Source organism: Salvelinus namaycush, chromosome 26, assembly GCF_016432855.1.
Source record: "Salvelinus namaycush isolate Seneca chromosome 26, SaNama_1.0, whole genome shotgun sequence".
NCBI classification, from domain to species: Eukaryota; Metazoa; Chordata; class Actinopteri; order Salmoniformes; family Salmonidae; genus Salvelinus; species Salvelinus namaycush.
The window spans coordinates 11,107,369-11,129,574 of record NC_052332.1 but is presented as its reverse complement, the minus strand read 5'-3'; the positions used below and the strand labels follow the sequence as shown (position 1 = coordinate 11,129,574).

The window sequence follows — 22,206 nt, the reverse complement described above, 5'->3', positions numbered from 1 at the left end:
TTGATGACTAGAGCTGGAAACACATCAGATGGCTTCCACAACATGTGAACAATATCAGAAAAAAATGGTATTGATAGACCTAGCAACTAGAAATAAATAATAGTAAAAATCTGTACAAAAGCAATAATGGCATTAAAATGAAGAAGTGCCTATATGACAGCAGTCTAAAATAGTCAATTATTTATATGTCGAATACCATGGCAAATGTATCTGTTTCTTTGTCATCAAAATGGAGGTAGCGCATGATCTCTCTGAAGCGATCCCGTGACATGGTTTCTCCAAAGAAAAGTATCTCATACATGTCTGACCAGAAGCTCCCCATATACACGCTCCTTCCTGTTGTGCTGCAGAATGAGGACCCAAAAGCGACGTAATAGTAACAGAGTCTTTATTCCAGAATAAAACAAATAATGATTCTCCTGGATACTATCCTCTCGTCAACAGAGAGGAACGACTGGAGACGCGACCACAGACTGCAGGTCGCTTCAGGAAGGCACTGGCCGTAGCTGACATTGACACCTGCTCACACGCAGCATCTGAAGAAGGCAAAGAACACGACAGGGCGGAACAAGGACACAGGAACAGCAAACGTCAAACAAGAATCCGACAAGGACAGAAGCGGAAAACAGAGGGAGAAATAGGGACTCTAATCAGAGGGCAAAATAGGGGACAGGTGTGAAAGAGTAAATGAGGTCGTTAGGAGAATGAGAAACAGCTGGGAGCAGGAACGGAACGATAGAGAGAGAGAAAGAGGGAAAGAACCTAATAAGACCAGCAGAGGGAAGCACAGGGACAAGACATGATGAAAGACAAAACATGACAGTACCCCCCCACTCACCGAGCGCCTCCTGGCGCACTCGAGGAGGAACCCTGGCGGCAACGAAGGAAATCATTAATCAACGAACGGTCCAGCACGTCCCGAGATGGAACCCAACTCCTCTCCTCAGGACCGTAACCCTCCCAATCCACTAAGTACTGGTGACCACGTCCCCGAGAACGCATGTCCATGATCTTCCGTACCCTGTAAATAGGAGCGCCCTCGACAAGGACGGGGGGGGGGGAGGGAAGACGAATGGGGGCGCGAAGAAAAGGCTTGACACAAGAGACATGGAAGACAGGGTGGACGCGACGAAGATGTCGCGGAAGAAGCAGTCGCACAGCGACAGGATTGACGACCTGAGAGACACGGAACGGACCAATGAACCGCGGAGTCAACTTGCGAGAAGCTGTCGTAAGGGGAAGGTTACGAGTGGAAAGCCACACTCTCTGACCGCGACAATACCTAGGACTCTTAATCCTACGTTTATTGGCGGCTCTCACAGTCTGCGCCCTGTAACGGCAAAGTGCAGACCTGACCCTCCTCCAGGTGCGCTCACAACGTTGGACAAAAGCCTGAGCGGAGGGAACGCTGGACTCGGCGAGCTGGGACGAGAACAGAGGAGGCTGGTACCCAAGACTACTCTGAAACGGAGATAGCCCGGTAGCAGACGAAGGAAGCGAGTTGTGAGCGTACTCAGCCCAGGGGAGCTGTTCTGCCCAAGACGCAGGGTTTCGAAACGAAAGGCTGCGTAATATGCGACCAATCGACTGATTGGCCCTTTCTGCTTGACCGTTAGACTGGGGATGAAACCCGGAAGAGAGACTGACGGAAGCACCAATCAAACGACAGAACTCCCTCCAAAACTGTGACGTGAATTGCGGACCTCTGTCTGAAACGGCGTCTAACGGGAGGCCATGAATTCTGAACACATTCTCAATGATGATTTGTGCCGTCTCCTTAGCGGAAGGAAGCTTAGCGAGGGGAATGAAATGTGCCGCCTTAGAGAACCTATCGATAACCGTAAGAATCACAGTCTTCCCCGCAGACGAAGGCAGACCGGTAATAAAGTCTAAGGCGATGTGAGACCATGGTCGAGAAGGAATGGGAAGCGGTCTGAGACGACCGGCAGGAGGAGAGTTACCTGACTTAGTCTGCGCGCAGTCCGAGCAAGCAGCCACGAAACGGCGCGTGTCCCGCTCCTGAGTAGGCCACCAAAACCGCTGGCGAATAGAAGCAAGCGTACCCCGAACGCCGGGGTGGCCAGCTAACTTGGCAGAGTGAGCCCACTGAAGAACAGCCAGACGAGTAGAGACAGGAACGAACAGAAGGTTACTAGGACAAGCGCGCGGCGACGCAGTGTGAGTGAGTGCTTGCTTTACCTGTCTCTCAATTCCCCAGACAGTCAACCCGACAACACGCCCCTCAGGGAGAATCCCCTCGGGGTCGGTAGAAGCCACAGAAGAACTAAAGAGACGGGATAAGGCATCAGGCTTGGTGTTCTTATTTCCCGGACGATAGGAAATCACGAACTCGAAACGAGCGAAAAACAACGCCCAACGAGCCTGACGTGCATTAAGTCGTTTGGCAGAACGGATGTACTCAAGGTTCTTATGGTCAGTCCAAACGACAAAAGGAACGGTCGCCCCCTCCAACCACTGTCGCCATTCGCCTATGGCTAAGCGGATGGCGAGCAGTTCGCGGTTACCCACATCATAGTTGCGTTCCGATGGCGACAGGCGATGAGAAAAGTAAGCGCAAGGATGGACCTTATCATCAGACTGGGAGCGCTGAGACAGAATGGCTCCCACGCCCACCTCTGAAGCGTCAACCTCGACAATGAATTGTTTAGTGACGTCAGGAGTAACAAGGATAGGGGCGGATGTAAAACGCTTCTTGAGGAGATCAAAAGCTCCCTGGGCGGAACCGGACCACTTAAAGCAAGTCTTGACAGAAGTCAGAGCTGTGAGAGGGGCAGCCACTTGACCGAAATTACGAATGAAACGCCGATAGAAATTAGCAAAACCGAGAAAGCGCTGCAACTCGACACGTGACTTAGGAACGGGCCAATCGCTGACAGCCTGGACCTTAGCGGGATCCATCTGAATGCCTTCAGCGGAAATAACAGAACCGAGAAATGTGACAGAGGAGACATGAAAGGCGCACTTCTCAGCCTTCACGTAGAGACAATTCTCTAAAAGGCGCTGGAGTACACGTCGAACGTGCTGAACATGAATCTCGAGTGACGGTGAAAAAATCAGGATATCGTCAAGGTAAACGAAAACAAAAATGTTCAGCATGTCTCTCAGTACATCATTAACTAATGCCTGAAAGACAGCTGGAGCATTAGCGAGACCGAACGGCAGAACCCGGTATTCAAAATGCCCTAACGGAGTGTTAAACGCCGTTTTCCACTCGTCCCCCTCTCTGATGCGTACGAGATGGTAAGCGTTACGAAGGTCCAACTTAGTAAAGAACCTGGCTCCCTGCAAAATCTCGAAGGCTGACGACATAAGGGGAAGCGGATAACGATTCTTAACCGTTATGTCATTCAGCCCTCGATAATCCACGCAGGGGCGCAGAGTACCGTCCTTCTTCTTAACAAAGAAAAATCCCGCTCCGGCGGGAGAGGAAGAAGGCACCACGGTACCGGCGTTGAGAGAAACAGACAGATAATCCTCGAGAGCCTTACGTTCGGGAGCCGACAGAGAGTATAGTCTACCCCGAGGGGGAGTGGTCCCCGGAAGGAGATCAATACAACAATCATACGACCGGTGAGGAGGAAGGGAGCTGGCTCTGGACCGACTGAAGACCGTGCGCAGATCATGATATTCCTCCGGCACTCCTGTCAAATCACCAGGTTCCTCCTGAGTAGAGGGGACAGAAGACACAGGAGGGATAGCAGACATTAAACACTTCACATGACAAGAAACGTTCCAGGATAGGATAGAATTACTAGACCAATCAATAGAAGGATTATGACATACTAGCCAGGGATGACCCAAAACAACAGGTGTAAAAGGTGAACGAAAAATCAAAAAGGAAATGGTCTCACTGTGGTTACCAGATACTGTGAGGGTTAAAGGTAGTGTCTCACATCTGATACTGGGGAGAAGACTACCATCTAAGGCGAACATGGGCGTGGGCTTCCCTAACTGTCTGAGAGGAATGTCATGTTTCCGAGCCCATGCTTCGTCCATAAAACAACCCTCAGCCCCAGAGTCTATCAAGGCACTGCAGGAAGCAGCTGAACCGGTCCAGCGTAGATGGACCGACAAGGTAGTACAGGATCTTGATGGAGAGACAGGAGTAGTAGCGCTCACCAGTAGCCCTCCGCTTACTGATGAGCTCTGGCTTTTACTGGACATGACATGACAAAATGTCCCGCAGAACCGCAATAGAGGCAAAGGCGGTTGGTGATTCTCCGTTCCCTCTCCTTAGTCGAGATGCGAATACCTCCCAGCTGCATGGGCTCAGTCTCTGAGCCGGTGGGAGGAGATGGTTGAGATGCGGAGAGGGGAAACACCGTTAACGCGAGCTCTCCTCCACGAGCTCGGTGACGAAGATCTACCCGTCGTTCTATGCGGATGGCGAGTGCAATCAAAGAGTCCACGCTGGAGGGAACCTCCCGGGAGAGAATCTCATCCTTAACCTCAGCGTGGAGTCCCTCCAGAAAACGAGCGAGCAACGCCGGCTCGTTCCAGTCACTGGATGCAGCAAGAGTGCGAAACTCTATAGAGTAATCCGTTATGGATCGATCACCTTGACATAGGGAAGCCAGGGCCCTGGAAGCCTCTTTCCCAAAAACTGAACGATCAAAAACCCGTATCATCTCCTCTTTAAAGTTCTGATAAACGTTAGAACACTCAGCCCTTGCCTCCCAGATAGCTGTGCCCCACTCCCGAGCCCGACCAGTAAGGAGTGATATGACGTAAGCGATCCGAGCTCTCTCTCTTGAGTATGTGTTGGGCTGGAGAGAGAACACAATATCACACTGGGTGAGAAAGGAGCGACACTCAGTGGGCTGCCCAGAGTAACATGGTGGGTTATTAACCCTAGGTTCCGGAGACTCGGAAGACCAGGAAGTAGCTGGTGGCACGAGACGAAGACTCTGAAACTGTCCTGAGAGATCGGAGACCTGAGCGGACAGGGTCTCAACGGCATGACGAGCAGCAGACAATTCCTGCTCGTGTCTGCCGAGCATTGCTCCCTGGATCTCGACGGCAGTGTTGCGAGAATCCGTAGTCGCAAGGTCCATTCTTGGTCGGATTCTTCTGTTGACCACAGACTGCGGTTGGAGGGGGCGAGGTCGGATTCTTCTGTTGTGCTGCAGAATGAGGACCCAAAAGCGACGTAATAGTAACAGAGTCTTTATTCCAGAATAAAACAAATAATGATTCTCCTGGATACTATCCTCTCGTCAACAGAGAGGAACGACTGGAGACGCGACCACAGACTGCAGGTCGCTTCAGGAAGGCACTGGCCGTAGCTGACATTGACACCTGCTCACACGCAGCATCTGAAGAAGGCAAAGAACACGACAGGGCGGAACAAGGACACAGGAACAGCAAACGTCAAACAAGAATCCGACAAGGACAGAAGCGGAAAACAGAGGGAGAAATAGGGACTCTAATCAGAGGGCAAAATAGGGGACAGGTGTGAAAGAGTAAATGAGGTCGTTAGGAGAATGAGAAACAGCTGGGAGCAGGAACGGAACGATAGAGAGAGAGAAAGAGGGAAAGAACCTAATAAGACCAGCAGAGGGAAGCACAGGGACAAGACATGATGAAAGACAAAACATGACACTTCCACCAAGTTCTCCACGGACATACAGGATTGAAATGAAGGCTTCAGCTCATCAACAGATAGATCCCAGACAGTGTCTCCATGCTCCGTGTGTCCCTTAGCCACAGTACAGTCCCTGAATTCTGTAGTATGTCCATGTCACTTAAACAATGAAAGCTGGTGAATGCATGGCTGATGTTGTTTTTTGCTTGAGATGTAGGGCCTGCTCTTTCAGTTAGGACATTTTGTGCTGATAAACGGCCTGTAGAATTGTCACCGGCTTGTTCTATCTAAACGGTGCCGTCCTTTCCTCTCTCCTGTCTCACCGTTTCATTTGATGGGGGCGTGGGCACCTGCTCAGTGTGCATAGTCCTGGCTTTTTTGCGCTTAGGACTCGGAGGTGTAGGTTATTCAGGCTGAGGCTCAGAATTAGAAGAAGATTCATCAGAGATGTCATGATTCATTTCTTCCCTGCCATCTGAGTTTTCATTCAGATCTCGTAGCAGCGCTAACACAGCATGTGCATCCATTCGTCTTGGTCTTCTTGTCATTGTAAATTACGCACGCTCTCACTGTGTACTCCAAGTATCCCAGAGTAGACTGATAAAACTGCTTGGATTTCGTGGCCATATAGGGTACATATCATTTTGATTTTATAATTAGAATTGATCAATACAATAGAATGGCTCGCCCTGTTCTTCATTCACAATTAGTGATTACATAATCATGCATCGTTCCCTTCCACAAACTCATCAACTCACCCATTCTACCCCATTCTACTTTAACTTAATTTACTTCATCTTTTGTTATGTGTGAATTTAGTTTCGGTATAGTTTAAATTTAGTTTCAAGGCAATTATCGGGGTGATTATCAACTGGGCACGGCACATTCCACTGTCAGGAGAAGGAGTGGAGCAGGCCCTTCTGTCTGGGAGAAGGAGGGGCAACGAGGGAAATCATTTAAAAAATGACGTACCCTCATAAAACTGGTTATAACTCCAGATCGGTTTGTGATATTAAGATTCTAACAATGGCAGTGTCTTATATAGACTTATTTGGGAAAAGTCTAGGACGGAGGCATGCATGCTGGCCTATAGAGTCTCTTGGGAAACCCCACTACCAAACCATCCAATGATAGCATTTATACAGCAAATAAATGATCTGGGCTTCCTTAAGGACTAATCTCTATAATATATTAACAACTTTCGGAAAGCTCATTTTCTGAGCTAGCCATTAAAAAAAGTACAACCCTTTAACTGGAACATAATATGGAAAAATATGACATTGGCATCCCCAAATCTGAACCATCAACTTATGCATTTAAAGAAAGCACAGCCTGTGTTTAACACCAAGGAAACGTTTCATGATGAAATTGGCCCCAACTCCCAACTGTTCACTGTGTCCCCTAAATCAGGTAGGCACATTACTTCATATGATGTAGGAGTGTCCTCCAGTTAAATGTTTCTGGGGCAAAGTTACAAAATAAATGTTGAAGTGCGTGAATGTAAATATTCAGTGCTTTGCATCTTCTATGTTACTTAACGATGATAGCTCCTTGAATCTCTCAATAAATGAGAGACAATTACTGCTGGCAGGCAGAACTGCGGCAAAAAAACGATTTTGGTTCTCAGATGGAAATCATCTCACTCTCTCCAAATTCACCGGTGGATAAGGTTTCTACTAGAAGTTAAAACGTTGGAATTTTCAACAGCTAGAATGAATGGTGCTAGTCAAGAAACAATTGAGGCCTGGACAAATACACTTCTCAGCTAAAGCCGAACACATACAAATAAACTACCTACGCTGAACAAAAATATAAGCGCAACATGCATGAGTTAATTCATATAATGATATCAGTCAATTTAAATATATTAAATAAATAAATTAGGCCTTTTTAATCTATGGTTTTCACATGACTGGGAATACAGATATGCTTATGTTGGTCACAGATACTGTATCTTTAAAAAAAGGTGGGGCTTGGATCAGAAAACAATTCAGTATCTGGTGTGACCACCATTTGACTTATGCAGTGCAACACATCTCCTTCGCATAGAGTTGATCAGGCTGTTGACTGTGGCCTGTGGAATGCCGTCCCACTCATCTTCAATGGCTGTGCGAAGTTGCTGGATATTGGCAGGAACTGAAACATGCTGTCGTACACGTTGATCCAGAGCATCCCAAATGTGCTCAATGGGTGACATGTCTGGTAAGTATCCAGGTCATGGAAGAACTGGGTCACTTTCAGATTCCTGGAATTGTGTACAGATCCTTGCGACATGGGGCCGTGCATTATCATGCTGAAACATGAGGTGATGGCGGTGACTGAACGGCACGACAATGGGCCTCAGGATCTCGTCACGGTATCTCTGGGCATTCAAATTGCCGTCGATACAATGCAATTGTGTTCGTTGTCCGTAGCTTATGCCTACCTATACCATAACCCCAACACCACCATGGGGCACTCTGTTCACAACGTTGACTGGAGGCTGATCAATGCTTTGTATTTGTGTACTTAAAAAAAAGTTTTCCTTCTTCTTTTTGAGTGGCACCCAACTGGTGGATGTGAACTATGAAATTATATAAACTTGTGTATTGTGCCTGTAGCCCCTCCCCCTCTCCCCAACAAGAAAAAGATATGGTCACAAATATATATATATTTTTTTATCAGCAGCCAGTCCCAAACAGATCGGTTAATCAGGGTTGGCTATCATTGGCTGTTAATCACAGCCCTTGTTTGGCGGTTCTTCGTGTTAAGTGCTTATTAAACTGACGGGACTGTGGCTTATCCATCACACACACACACACACACACACACACACACACACACACACACACACACACACACACACACACACACACACACACACACACACACACACACACACACACACACACACACACACACACACACACACAATGGCTGAAAGGAACACAGTAGAGCAGGATTCATCAGGTATTGTTCTCTGCAACACATTGGGGAACGAAGAGCAGCCTAGTGATGCCAACAGTTAGCATCCAAGCTAATAAATCAGCTTTCACTGTAATGACTCCGCCATGTAGCATTCAGGCACTCCGGTATTTGGCGATCAAGCTAATCTCTCAGGTTTCTAGTATTGACTCAGGTATTTAGCATGCAGGCTAACACATCAACAAGGATAATTCAGACTAATGGATTACTCATTTAGCATTGACTCAGGTATTTAGCCTACAAGCTAATCACTGGGGTACGTAGCATTCGGGATAATAAATAACTAATTTGCCATTCAGACTAATGAGGGAGCTTAGTGCTGTTCCACTGAGGAATGGCACTGTTGTTCTCTGTTTACTCACTTCATTTTCTGGCATGAAACACACATACACACACACACACACACACCCCCACACACACGTACAGTCAAGTAAAAAGAAACAGCTTGTGTGACTCATGAGATGAATGATTAAGCGAATCCAAAGACCGAGTAGGCAGACAAATATGGTGTTAGAACATGTGTGTGTGTCGCTGGTGACTTAGAGTCTGTGTAGGGCTAGAACAAAACTGTGCACTGTGTGGTGGTGCCTCAGGAGAGTGTTGAGAAACAGTGATTTAGTGCTAAGTATGCAACTGAACTAGAGCAGAAAGACCCTTGTGAAAAATGAATGAACTACATATGCAAGAGAAGAACTCACAGCTCGCTCATTAGTGTGTCCCACCCACACACACACACATACACAGGCACACACACAGGAACACACATGCACACACAGACAGACAGAGTAGGGTAATTAAAAGTAATTATTCTCAATTCTGCTAGGTCTGTGTGGATCAGTGTTCAGGTTGTTGAGGCAGTTTACTGTTTCACTCATTACAGGATAAACAAAACAAATCTACATCCCTACCTTCTCTCCCTCAGTAATAATTAAAAAGGGGATGAGGAGGAGGAGTGAAAGATGAGAGGAGGGCTTGAGAGAGGACTGCAGCTAAAGCAGTTTCTCACGCCTCAAATTCAGCTTACTCCACAACACGCATGCAATAACACCCCCCCCCCCCCTCCCCCACACACACACACACACACACACATACACACACACTACACCAGTGGTTCCAAATCATCGGTACTAGGACTTGAGAAGACTAATGAGACCATAGGCCTACTGATACAATGCACATGAGGAGGTACTACTGGGGTAATCCAGGCAGAGCAAAATTCAGTTGGTGGTACAGTAGCTTCAAGTTTCAAGTTCTACTAGTATACCATATGTATGGTATACACTGTCCAACAAAATGCTTACTTGTAGATTCCTTCTTGCAACAACAATAAGAAATAAAAGGTATTATGAACATAAAGTATATGGCTCAGTATAATAGAATAAACATTTTAGCATAAAAAGGTACAATTTACAGTACAGTATTTACATGTGTTTTGGAGGGGGGATTGGAGGCTAGTGTTTAAATTGGCAGTATTTAGCAATAATAATAAGAGTCTGGTAGCAGTCGTGATGTGTGTGTAGCGTGAGTTTAAATGTGTGCGTGTGTACAGTGCCTTCAGAAAGTATTCACACCCGTTGACTTCTTCTACATTTTGTTGTGTTACAGCCTGAAAGGCAACTGTTGGTAGATGGGTAGAAATAAAAAATAAACTGACATTGAATAACCACTTGACCATGGTGAAGTTATTAATTACTCTTTAGATGGTGTATCATTATACCCAGTCAATACAAAGATACAGGAGTCCTTCATAACTCAGTTGACGGAGAGGAAGGAAACCACTCAGGTATTTCACCATGTGGTCAATGGTGACTCTAAAACAGTTTAATGGCTGGGATAGGAGAAAACTGAGGATGGATCAACAACATTGTAGTTACTTCACAATACTGACAAACAGTATCTGACAGAGTGAAAATAAGGAAGCCTGTACAGAATAAAAATATTCCAAAACATGAATCATGTTTGCAACATGGCGCTAAACTAATACTGCAAAAAATGTGGCAAAGCAATTCATGGCCCAGTACATCACCGGGACCAAGCTTCCTACCATCCAGGACCTCTATACCAGGCGGTGTCAGAGGAAGGCCTTAAAAATGGTCAAGTCTCCAGCCACCCTAGTCATAGACTGTTCTCTCTGCTACAGCACGGCACGTGGTACCGGAGCACCAAGTCTAGGTCCAAAAGGCTTCTAAACAGCTTCTACCCCCAAGCCATAAGACTCCTGAACAGCATATCAAATGGCTACCCAGACTATTTGCATTGAACCCCCCCCTTTACGCTGGAGTTGTTTACCAAGAAGACATTGAATGTTCTTGAGTGGCCAAGTTACAGTTTTGACTTAAATCTGCTTGGCAAGACTTGAAAATGGTTATCTAGCAATGAGCTTGAAGAATTTTAAAAAGAATAATGGACATATTGTACAATCCAGGTGTACAAAGCTCTTATAGACTTACCCAGAAAGACTCACAGCTGTAATCGCTACCAAAAGTGATTCGAACGTATTGACTCAGGGGTGTGAATACTTATGTAAATGAGATATTTCTGTATTTCATTTTCAATACATTTGCAAAAATTTATAAAAACATGTTTTTACTTTGACATTAAGGGGTATTGTGTGTAAATGTGTGAGAGAAAAAAATATATTTAATCCATTTTGAATTCAGGCTGTAACAACAAAATGTGGAATAAATCAAGGGGTATGAATACTTTCTGAAGGCACTGTATGTATATGAGCGTATGGGTGTATATCTGTGTGGGTGTGTGAGTGTGTGAGTGCATGTGTGCTATGATGCAGTCAGTGCAGGTGGTCAGTCCAGTTCAAGTGTTCAGCAGTCTGATGGCTTGTAGACCAAAAAAGGTTGGGAGCCACTGCTCTACACACACAAACACCAACACACACACACACACACACACACACACACACACACACACACACACACACACACACACACACACACACAAAGACACACACACACAAAGACACGCACATGCAGATTGTGCATTTCTTCCTCTAGCCAACTGAGCCACTGTAATGTGAAGCATCTCAACTTTGAACTAACATTGAGTTAATCTGAACTAGAATTGAATTTACATTCAGCTAATGTAGACCTGAACTGAAAATAACATTGACTTGGAGACGTATAAATGCGTAGACCAGGAATGTAATACCCAGGGATGTGGCGGAGGCTAACCTCATAACAATTGTGATGTCCATGTTTATAGTGTTTCCATAACTATAGGGCCAGATTAGCATTGTGAGCATTGGTGTTTTCGTTACCCACTTCCTGTCATCATGACGGGTTTTGACTGAGCGTTTTGATGTTAGCCAGGCAGGTGGTCAGCTAATAATATCAGCTCTCTCCTGAGCAATATTCATGAGCACAGAGAAATAGAGAGAGAGAGAGACTCATACATGTAATCAGAGGCAGTGTGTTGGAAGCGAAACAGCGACTTTACATAAATTACCCACCTGTAATCTGAACGCCCCCTCAATGAAGTCTCCTCAGGGGGGAGTGTGTGTGTGTGTGTGTGTGTGTGTGTGTGTGTGTGTGTGTGTGTGTGTGTGTGTGTGTGTGTGTGTGTGTGTGTGTGTGTGTGTGTGTGTGTGTGTGTGTGTGTTTTGGAATGGAGTGTAGCAATGAGGAGGCCAGGGGTTGGTGGATTAGCTCTCTGATGAGCAATGGCATTGGTGAGCTGAGCCTTAAAGGAATTGGCAAGGTGAGGTTGGAGGATTGCACTAAAGCTGACCACACACATGCCGGTCAGGTGAGAGGGGAGGGTTGTAGGAGAGGAAGAGGTGGAGGACAAAGGTGAGGAGAGGGGATGATAGAGAAGACAGGATAGGAGAGGATATGGATTTGATGGAGTAGAAAAGAGATGGGAGGAGAGATGAGGGGAGGGGGAGGTTGAGTCAGTAACTGTATGTGTAACTGCAGGTGGAATCAGTCTTACATAGAGAAACCTTGCTTCAGAGCCTCATACATAAACATGGAGCCTTGTCACCTGCTTCACTAAACCTCTAAGGTACCATACCCCTACACGCACACACAAACACACACACACACGCACAAACATCAAAGTAGCGAGTCACCAGCAGAATTTAATGTGCTTTGTCAGGTATAGTGTGAATGCTTGATAATGTGTAGTCAACTGTTAAAAGTAAGGCAACATTGTTGTTGGAATTGAAAATGAAATGGTATATGTCTTTGCATTTTGATTTTATGTTCTAAGAACGGTTTAATAGCTGCTGTCCTGGGTTCAATCCCAATGCTAAAAAGCTCCTAATACCTCAGTTTCTGTGTAACACACACACGCTCGCTCTCTCACACTCACTCATGTTTTTTTGTGTTCCAGGGGAGGACTTCTATGAGCTGTCGCCCTATGAGCTCCACGAATTCTCAGAAGAGTTTAGACACGCCTCCATCATCTCAGGTACCACTGGATGTGTGTGTGTGTCCAGGCAGGTCACACTAGATCGACTTCACTATTCAACGTTTGTCCTGTCCCCCAAGACGTTGGGAGATGCCTTCAATACCGTCCACTAGGGGCAACCTGAGTACCTATTACCAATTGGTAGGCTCCTAGCTTGCTAGGGCTTTGTGGATGGGGATAGAGGAAGGCCTTTAACTGCACACTCTGGCTCCAAGGAAAGGAAAGGGAAAGGTAAAGGGGGATACCTAGTCAGTTGTATAACTGAATGCATTCAACTGAAATGTGTCTTCCGCATTTAACCCAACCCTGGGTTAAATCTCAGTGTTAGGCACTAGTTTTTATTTGTTCTGTTAACACTATCCCAAACCTTAACCCTTACCTTAACCAGTCAGAATTAATGCCTAAACTTAACCGTCGAAATTTGACGTTTATCCTCACCTTGGACAAATGTTGAATACTGAAGTTAGACCATGATACCTTGTTGCTATGTCTGTTAAGGTAACAGGGCTGGTGTATGTGGGTCTGTTTCTGATACGGAGGGGCTACTTAGAATACAAATCTCACCTGTTGATTGAGATGAATGAACAGAAGCTATTTTCTGTCTGTGTGTGTGTGTGTGTGTGTGTGTGTGTGTGTGTGTGTGTGTGTGTGTGTGTGTGTGTGTGTGTGTGTGTGTGTGTGTGTGTGTGTGTGTGTGTGTGTGTGTGTGTGTGTGTGTGTGTGTGTGTGTAACTGAAGCTATCCTCCATCCCCGCATGAAAAGCTATTTTCTTTCCAATTTCCTTTTGCGCCAGTTCACATTTCTCATTATTTAAAGCACTGAGAAGTCATCTGCAGCTTCTCTAGGAGACATACGAGCTCCACTACACACACACACACATTCCACCATTTCTTGGTATATGTGGAAGAGAGAGAGTGTTTATATTTTATATAATTTGTGTATTCCCTCTCAGTTCATCAAATATAAACACGCTATCTGACGATTGATCATACTTCATTTGAACTCCCTCTCTGTTTCGGTATCTCACACAGACTCCTGAGCTTTTAGGGCTGGATTCAATCCGTATCGCGGAAGAGCCAGGTTAAAATTCAAACGTACGTTTCGATTGAACTGACATATGCTGGGAATGCAGTCTTTGCAACCACGGGAGCATTGCCTACAGATTGCATTGAGCTCTTAAAGCGGCAATCTGCAGTTCAAACAATAACAAAGCAGACACCCCGCCACTGATTTGGTAAACAGCTGAGGGATGAGGCTGAAGAAATTTAACCACTTTCAAATTCATGGTCAGAGCTATGGATACAAGGACTGACCATCAATCATATCACAATTATAGTCGTAAACATGTTTTGAGGCTATAAAGTGTGTTCACATTCACACTGTTTTACAAACAATGGAGTAAAACAAACATATTTTGGGTTCTGACGGGGTACGACGGTTCAACTAAGCTCATGAGGCATCTATAAGTTATATTCTTCAAGAATCAATGGATAGATATTATTAATTTAAGGAGAATTTCACCCTGGGGACGCTGTTGTTTTTTTATCATATCCAAGTCAGTGAGATGTGTTTCCCACATACAGTACCAGTCAAAAGTTTGGACACACCTAATCCTTCCAGTTCTTTTTTTATTTTCACTATTTTCTACATTGTAGAATTATAGTGAAGACATCAAAACTATGAAATAACACCGTTTACCAGCAAACGTTAGCACACGTTGGCTAGCTAGTTAGCCTGGTGCTTGTTAACTTGCTATGTGCCAAGCTTTCACGTTTGTAACTTGTTAGCAAACGTGCAACACCAGGAAATGTAAATCTGGTGCTTGTTAACTGTTGTTAATCTGGTGCTTGTTAACTTGCTATGTGCCAAGCTTTCACGTTTGTAACTTGTTAGCAAACGTGCAACACCAGGAAATGTAAATCATTTTAATTGACGCGGCTTGACATTTTAATATGTCAGTTTGGAACCATTTCAAATCTCGCAAAATTATAGGTATGATGCAATATAGGATCCCCCCCTCCATTGACTTTGACAGGTCATTCTTGTCTATAGTAACCCTTGGAAGGTTTTTTGTTGTTGTTGTAGCAATGTCTTTGTGTTGTTTTTTGAGAATCTTCAGAGAGAAATATTAGGTGGTTGTGTAAATACTGTTGTAGTCTTGATTTCATACCTTTCAGTGTACCTCATGCTCGTGTACCCAAAATGCAGCTACTTTGTGGTATATTTCAGCAGGACACTGTGGAAGGATTACAGATAACCTGCGTTTTCCAAAGAGAAAAAGTAAATAGAGAAAAGGGGTAGCCTAAATTGATTACGTGGTCTGTAAGGTACTCTGTGGTCCTCAGACTACCTCTAACCACATAACACAAACCCATTCAAACATTACGCAATTCATCTTTATGTCATGCTCAGTAGCAGCGCGTGGGTAAAATCACGGGGGAAGCCAGAAAAAAAAGCCATATTGCGACATGTGTTGTGATAATTGCATTGTTTTCTCTGTAACCTGTTAGTTCATATGCCTTGCCGTCGTGACATATAGGCCTAAGGCAGAGACAATAAGAAGACACAGTGGCAGAATAAATTCACCCACATCTTTGTTTCATCACAAAACCGGGGAGAAACATCTGTCCAGTGGAGTCCACGAAGCATATTGCATGAAACAAACAGTTACATGACCTACAGCATGGTCAATCAAGTTATTGTGTCTTACATTTTTGGACTACAAAACGATTATTGATTTAGAACACCGGAGAAATATGTGGCTGTCCATGTTACTGATGTGTGTGTGTGTGTGTAAGTACAAAAAAAACATGTTGACTCACCCTACTTGTAGAGAAACGCTAATGCCATCCTCCGATCTTTCCTGTTGCCAAAACGGTCTATTACTTTGTCATACAGTACACACTTTTAGTTTGTTGTCGTAGGTTACATGGCTAAAACACTTGCTCGTTAGCCTAACATGCTTTCGATGAGCAAGCTAGTTAACATTAGCCTACTACATCTAGCTACATTTTGAACTTCCTTGCTCTCAGGTCAGGGGCACAATGTATGAATTTAAGTTTGGATCAGAATCGCTGTTATAATTGTTGGCCAGTACGAAGAATTAAGTGAAACCACAAGTCCAAATCCCCATCTCCAGCCATGGCTAATTTAGGAAAGGGATCATTTTAGCTAGCTAGCCACCGGAGAACAACAACTGGCAGCAAGATTGATAGCCAACTGAGAACCAACTAACTCAACTCAAATCAAATCAAGTTTATTTTATATAGCCCTTCGTACATCAGTTGATATCTCGAAGTGCTGTACAGAAACCCAGCCTAAAACCCCAAACAGCAAGCAATGCAGGTGTAGAAGCACGGTGGCTAGGAAAAACTCCCTAGACAGGCCAAAACCTAGGAAGACACCTAGAGAGGAACCAGGCTATGAGGGGTGGCCAGTCCTCTTCTGGCTGTGCCGGGTGGAGATTATAACAGAACATGGCCAAGATGTTCAAATGTTCATAAATGACCAGCATGGTCAAATAATAATAATCACAGTAGTTGTCGAGGGTGCAACAAGTCAGCACCTCAGGAGTAAATGTCAGTTGGATTTTCATAGCCGATCATTAGGAGTATCTCTACCGCTCCTGCTGTCTGTAGAAAGTTGAAAACAGCAGGTCTGGGACAGGTAGCACGTTCGGTGAACAGGTCAGGGTTCCATAGCCGCAGGCAGAACAGTTGAAACTGGAACAGCAGCACGGCCAGGTGGACTGGGGACAGCAAGGAGTCATCATGCCAGGTAGTCCTGAGGCATGGTCCTAGGGCTCAGGTTCTCCGAGAGAGAGAAAGAAAGAAAGAGACAAAGAGAGAATTTGAGAGAGCATACTTAAATTCACACAGGACACCGGATAAGACAGGAGAAGTACTCCAGATACAACAGACTGACCCTAGCCCCCCGACACATAAACTACTGCAGCATAAATACTGGAAGCTGAGACAGGAGGGGTCAGGAGACACTGTGGCCCCATCCGATGATACCCCCGGACAGGGCCAAACAGGCAGGATATAACCCCACCCACTTTGCCAAATCACAGCCCCCACACCACTAGAGGGATATCTTCAACCACCAACTTACCATCCTGAGACAAGGCCGAGTATAGCCCACAAAGATCTCCGCCACGGCACAACCCAAGGGGGGCGCCAACCCAGACAGGAAGATCACGTCAGTGACTCAACCCACTCAAATGACGCACCCCTCCTAGGAACGGAATGGAAGAGCACCAGTAAGCCAGTGACTCAGCCCATGTAATAGGGTTAGAGGCAGAGAATCCCAGTGGAGAGAGGGGAACCGGCCAGGCAGAGACAGCAAGGGCGGTTCGTTGCTCCAGAGCCTTTCCTTGCACCTTCACACTCCTGGGCCAGACTACACTCAATCATATGACCTACTGAAGAGATGAGTCTTCAGTAAAGACTTAAAGGTTGAGACCGAGTCTGCGTCTCTCACATGGGTAGGCAGACCATTCCATAAAAATGGAGCTCAATAGGAGAAAGCCCTGCCTCCAGCTGTTTGCTGGAGGGACAATTAGGAGGCCTGCGTCTTGTGACCGTAGCGTACGTGTAGGTATGTACGGCAGGACCAAATCGGAAAGATAGGTAGGAGCAAGCCCATGTAATGCTTTGTAGGTTAGCAGTAAAACCTTGAAATCAGCCCTTGTCTTAACAGGAATCCAGTGTAGGGAGGCTAGCACTGGAGTCATTTGATCAGATTTTTTGGTTCTAGTCAGGATTCTAGCAGCCGTATTTAGCACTAACTGAAGTTTATTTAGTGCTTTATCTGGGTAGCCGGAAAGTAGAGCATTGCAGTAGTCTAACCTAGAAGTAACAAAAGCATGGCTACATTTTTCTGCATCCTTTTTGGACAGAAGGTTTCTGATTTTTGCAATGTTACGTAGATGGAAAAAAGCTGTCCTTGAAACAGTCTTAATATGTTAGTCAAAAGACTAACTACCATGGCATACCCAGTTAGCAATGATCACTCGGGAGGCCGGCATCCTTCCAGAGTGGTCAAGTACCATGCGACAGCTTTTTGCCCATGGCCTCATTCATGGGGCACCCGCGATAGGCTGCCGTGCTCCTGCCGTTAACATGTCGTTTTCCAATCACACAACCCACCCGCCTTTCACCCACCCTTCTCCCGACCGGCAACACAACAGATGCAAGTCAGAAGCAAGATGCTTTTTCAGCGACAAGCCAACGGAATGGCTACTCCCTGTCGCCACTTATTTACTTAAAATATATTTATTGATTTTTATTATTTAAGATTCATTGGATGCCATGTCCATTTGAAAAAGGTTTTTGGAAAAGTACTGTAAATGATTATGTGCAAAATATATCAGAATACCAAGTCCTGGTCATGTGGATCCACTGGTGACAACAAATCAAATGTACTTGCAGGCTTCTCACACAATGCAATGGAGACAAAAGTGACAAAGTAATCAAATAAGTGACATAGTCAATATACAGCATAACATACAAAAAAAGATAAAAAGACTAAACTAAATCAAGTACAAGAGGCATGCAGATAAAAGAAAATAAGAAATACAAATAAGATTTAAAAAATTGCCTAATAATATTTAGAAAATAGCCTACAGGGATAGACAGTAGTATGGACATTGTTTGCCCATGTGCATAGTGAGTGAAAGAAGGTACAGTACCGTAGCAGCATATAAACAATACTAGTGCAGTAAGGTGACATAACAATTGAATTGGTCCGGTAGACAAATTGTATTTGACTGTGTACAGAATATGAATAAATGGTAATTGTGTCGTAGTCCAGGATTCAGCTGTTGGAACAGTCTTGTGGCTTGGGTGTAGAGGCTGGCTTTGAGACAGGTGGCCCGAGACTTGATGTTGACCCTCACTGCAGCGGATCCCTCTCCCTTGTGCGCCGCCTTCTCCCACCATCAGATGACCTGAATCTGAATCCCCTCATCTGTGGCATCCTGGGTTGTTCCGAATGGCTCGTATACACAAAGAAAGAACATTTGAATTCGCACATGATCTTACACATGAGTTTAAGAAATTACTTAAAAGTAGAGAAAAACACATTTAATAAATATCAACACATACTGTGAGGAATGGTCTTTAAACAGGCCTTATCCTGGGCGGCAGGTAGCCTAGCGGCCAGTAACCGAAAGGTTGCTGGATAAATTCCCGAGCTGACAAGGTAAAAATCTGTCATTCTGCCCCTGAACAAGGCAGTTAACCCACTGTTCCCCGGTAGGCCATTATTGTAATTAAGAATTTGTTCTTAACTGCCTTGTCTAGATAAAGGTTAAAAAAAAATTACCAGCAGAGGTGGCGATGGCAATAGTGGCGATAGTGTATTTAGTGTATTTGTTCAGTATTTCGAAATGTTTGGTGGTGATACGTTAACTCAGCAAAAAAATAAACGTTCTCTCACTGTCAAGTGCATTTATTTTCAGCAAACTTAACATGTGTAAATATTTGTATGAACATAACAAGATTCCACAGACATGTGACTAACAGAAAAGGAATAATGTGTCCCTGAACAAAGCGGGGGTCAAAATAAAATGGCAGAACACTGACATTCCTGTCTTGCAGGAAATCATGCACAGAACGAGCAGTAAGGCTAGTGGCATTGTCATGCTGGAGGGTCATGTCTGGATGAGCCTGCAGGAAGGGTACCACATGAGGGAGGATGATGTTTTCCCTGTAACGCACGGCTCAGTCCGTTGATGCTGTGACACACCGCCCCAGACCATGACGGTCCCTCCACCTCCAAATCGATCCCGCTCCAGAGTACAGGCCTCGGTGTAACGCTCATTCTTTCGATGATAAACGTGAATCCGACCATCACCCCTGGTGAGACAAAACTATGACTCGTCAATGAAGAGCACTTTTTGCCAGTCCTGTCTGGTCCAGCACCGGTGGGTTTGTGCCCATTGGCGACGTTGTTGCTGTTGTGTGGTGAGGACCTGGCGACGTTGTTGTTGTTGTATGGTGAGGACCTGCCTTACAACAGGCCTACAAGCCCTCAGACCAGCCTCTCTCAGCCTATTGCGGACAGTCTGAGCACTGATGGAGGGATTGTCTGTTCCTGGTATAACTCGGGCAGTTGTTGTTGCCATCCTGTACCTGTCCCGCAGGTGTGATGTTCGGATGTACCGATCCTGTGCAGGTGTTGTTACACGTGGCCTGCCACTGCGAGGATAATCAGTTGTTAATCACATTGCAATTTATTGCCCTGGCCACATCTACAGTCCTCATGCCTCCTTGCAGCATGCCTAAGGCACGTTCACGCAGATGAGCAGGGACCCTGGGCATCTTTCTTGTGGTGTTTTTCAGAGTCAGTAGAAAGGCTTCTTTAGTGTCCTAAGTTTTCATAACTGTGACCTTAATTGCCTGCCGTCTGTAAGCTGTTAGTGTCTTAACGACCGTTCCACAGGTGCATGTTCATTAATTGTTCATGGTTCATTGAACAAGCATGGGAAACAGTGTTTAAACCCTTTACAATGAAGATCTGTGAAGTTATTTGGATTTTTACAAATTATCTTTGAAAGACAGGGACCTGAAAAAGGGACATTTCTTTTTTGCTGAGTTTACAAACAATTACAACTGCCTGTGGCATTTTTTTTCTAAAATTCACAATCGCCATTCTTCTTGCTCCTAGCCGAGAACTTTCTGTTGAAGTTGCTGTATGGCATCAGTGGATACTCAGACTGCTCTCATGGCAGATCTGCCAGTTTTGTCAAGCAGAAGTTACTTTTAGTAGCAGGATAGAACCTCTTAAGGATCGGACCCTTTTTTCCCCCGCCTAAAATGACATACCCACATCTAACTGCCTGTATCTAAGGACCTGAAGCAAGGATATTAATATTCTTGATACCGTTTCAGAGGAACACTTTGAATTTTGTGGAAATGTGAAATTAATGTAGGAGAATATAACACATTAAATCTGGTAAAAGATAAAACAAAGAAAAAAACATGCATTCCATCATCTTTGAAATGCAAGAGAAAGGCCAATATAGGACTTAGGAATCTAGGCACAATTTAGATTTTGGCCACTATATGGCAGTAGTGTATGTACAAAGTTTTAGACTGATCCAATGAACCATTGCATATATGTTCAAAATGTTGTATCAAGACTGCCCAAATGTACCTAATTGGTTTATTAATACATTTTCAAGTTCATAACTGTGCACTCTCCTCAAACAATAGCATGGTATTATTTCACTGTAATAGCTACTGTAAATTGGACAGTGCAGTTAGATTAAGAAGAATTTAAGCTTTCTGCCCATATAAGATATGGCTATGTCCTGGGAAATGTTCTTGTTACTTACAACCTCATGCTAATCACATTAGCCTGCGTTAGCTCAACTGTCCTGCGGGGGGACACCGATCCTGAGGTGCCACCACCTACTGTACATAGTGTGGATCTCTCACAGGATTGAGAGTATGAGTCAGATTTTACCATACAGCATATCAAAAACCTTAATGCATATAACATTACTTTGGCAAAGGAGGGTAAAAAGTGGGTATATTAAGTTAATTCTCCACTATTATTGGTCACAGTTCAAAGTCTTAACATCCTCCCAATGAAATGGCTATGGATTCCAAACACTTAAGCAATGCAGACTTCATTGAAATAATAGAAAGAAGCAACTATGGATTGGACAATATCCATGTATGACAGTGCAACATCTGAACATGTCCATCATTTGACATAGATGACGAAGAAGCAAACAACAACGAGATGCTACAATTCAAGTTCTGTCAATGATTTTGATTTTATGTTATTGGTGAGAAGCCAAATCGGCTTCCGTTTGCACTTTTTGGGGTGAGCCAGGACCATTCACAGTTGAGCTCACTCAGTTTAGCTCAACACTGATTGGCTATTATTGTATTCCAAAAAAATATCAAGGGAAGCCAAATGCTTGCTGTCTTCCCTTGCATTTAATTCTATGGGCAGCAATGATGTCAATACTCTGTTTGGCCAGATAGCATCAGAAAGTTGAGCTACTGTACACATAGAGACAGAGGGGCACTGTTTCGCTTGCTCGGATGCTTCCTCCAGTGAGATACATTCGGCCTCTTGCGAACTGAAGGAAAATGATTAAATAAAGAGATAAAATTCTACACAGTCGCTACAGTCCCATTCGTTTTCTTTGTAGCCTCGTTTGAATGTTGCGGTTGCGCACATTTGTACG

General features: G+C 44.7%; 1 protein-coding gene across 1 annotated transcript in view; it reads left to right on the top strand.

Moving 5' to 3' along the window:
- Positions 1 to 22,206, top strand: part of LOC120021872 (GDNF family receptor alpha-2-like) — a 94,705-nt gene that overhangs the window by 42,554 nt on the left and 29,945 nt on the right. Inside the window, exon 3 of the mRNA XM_038965716.1 lies at positions 12,920 to 12,997. Coding sequence (XP_038821644.1) covers positions 12,920 to 12,997 — 78 coding nt within the window. The remainder of the gene's footprint in view (positions 1 to 12,919; positions 12,998 to 22,206) is intronic.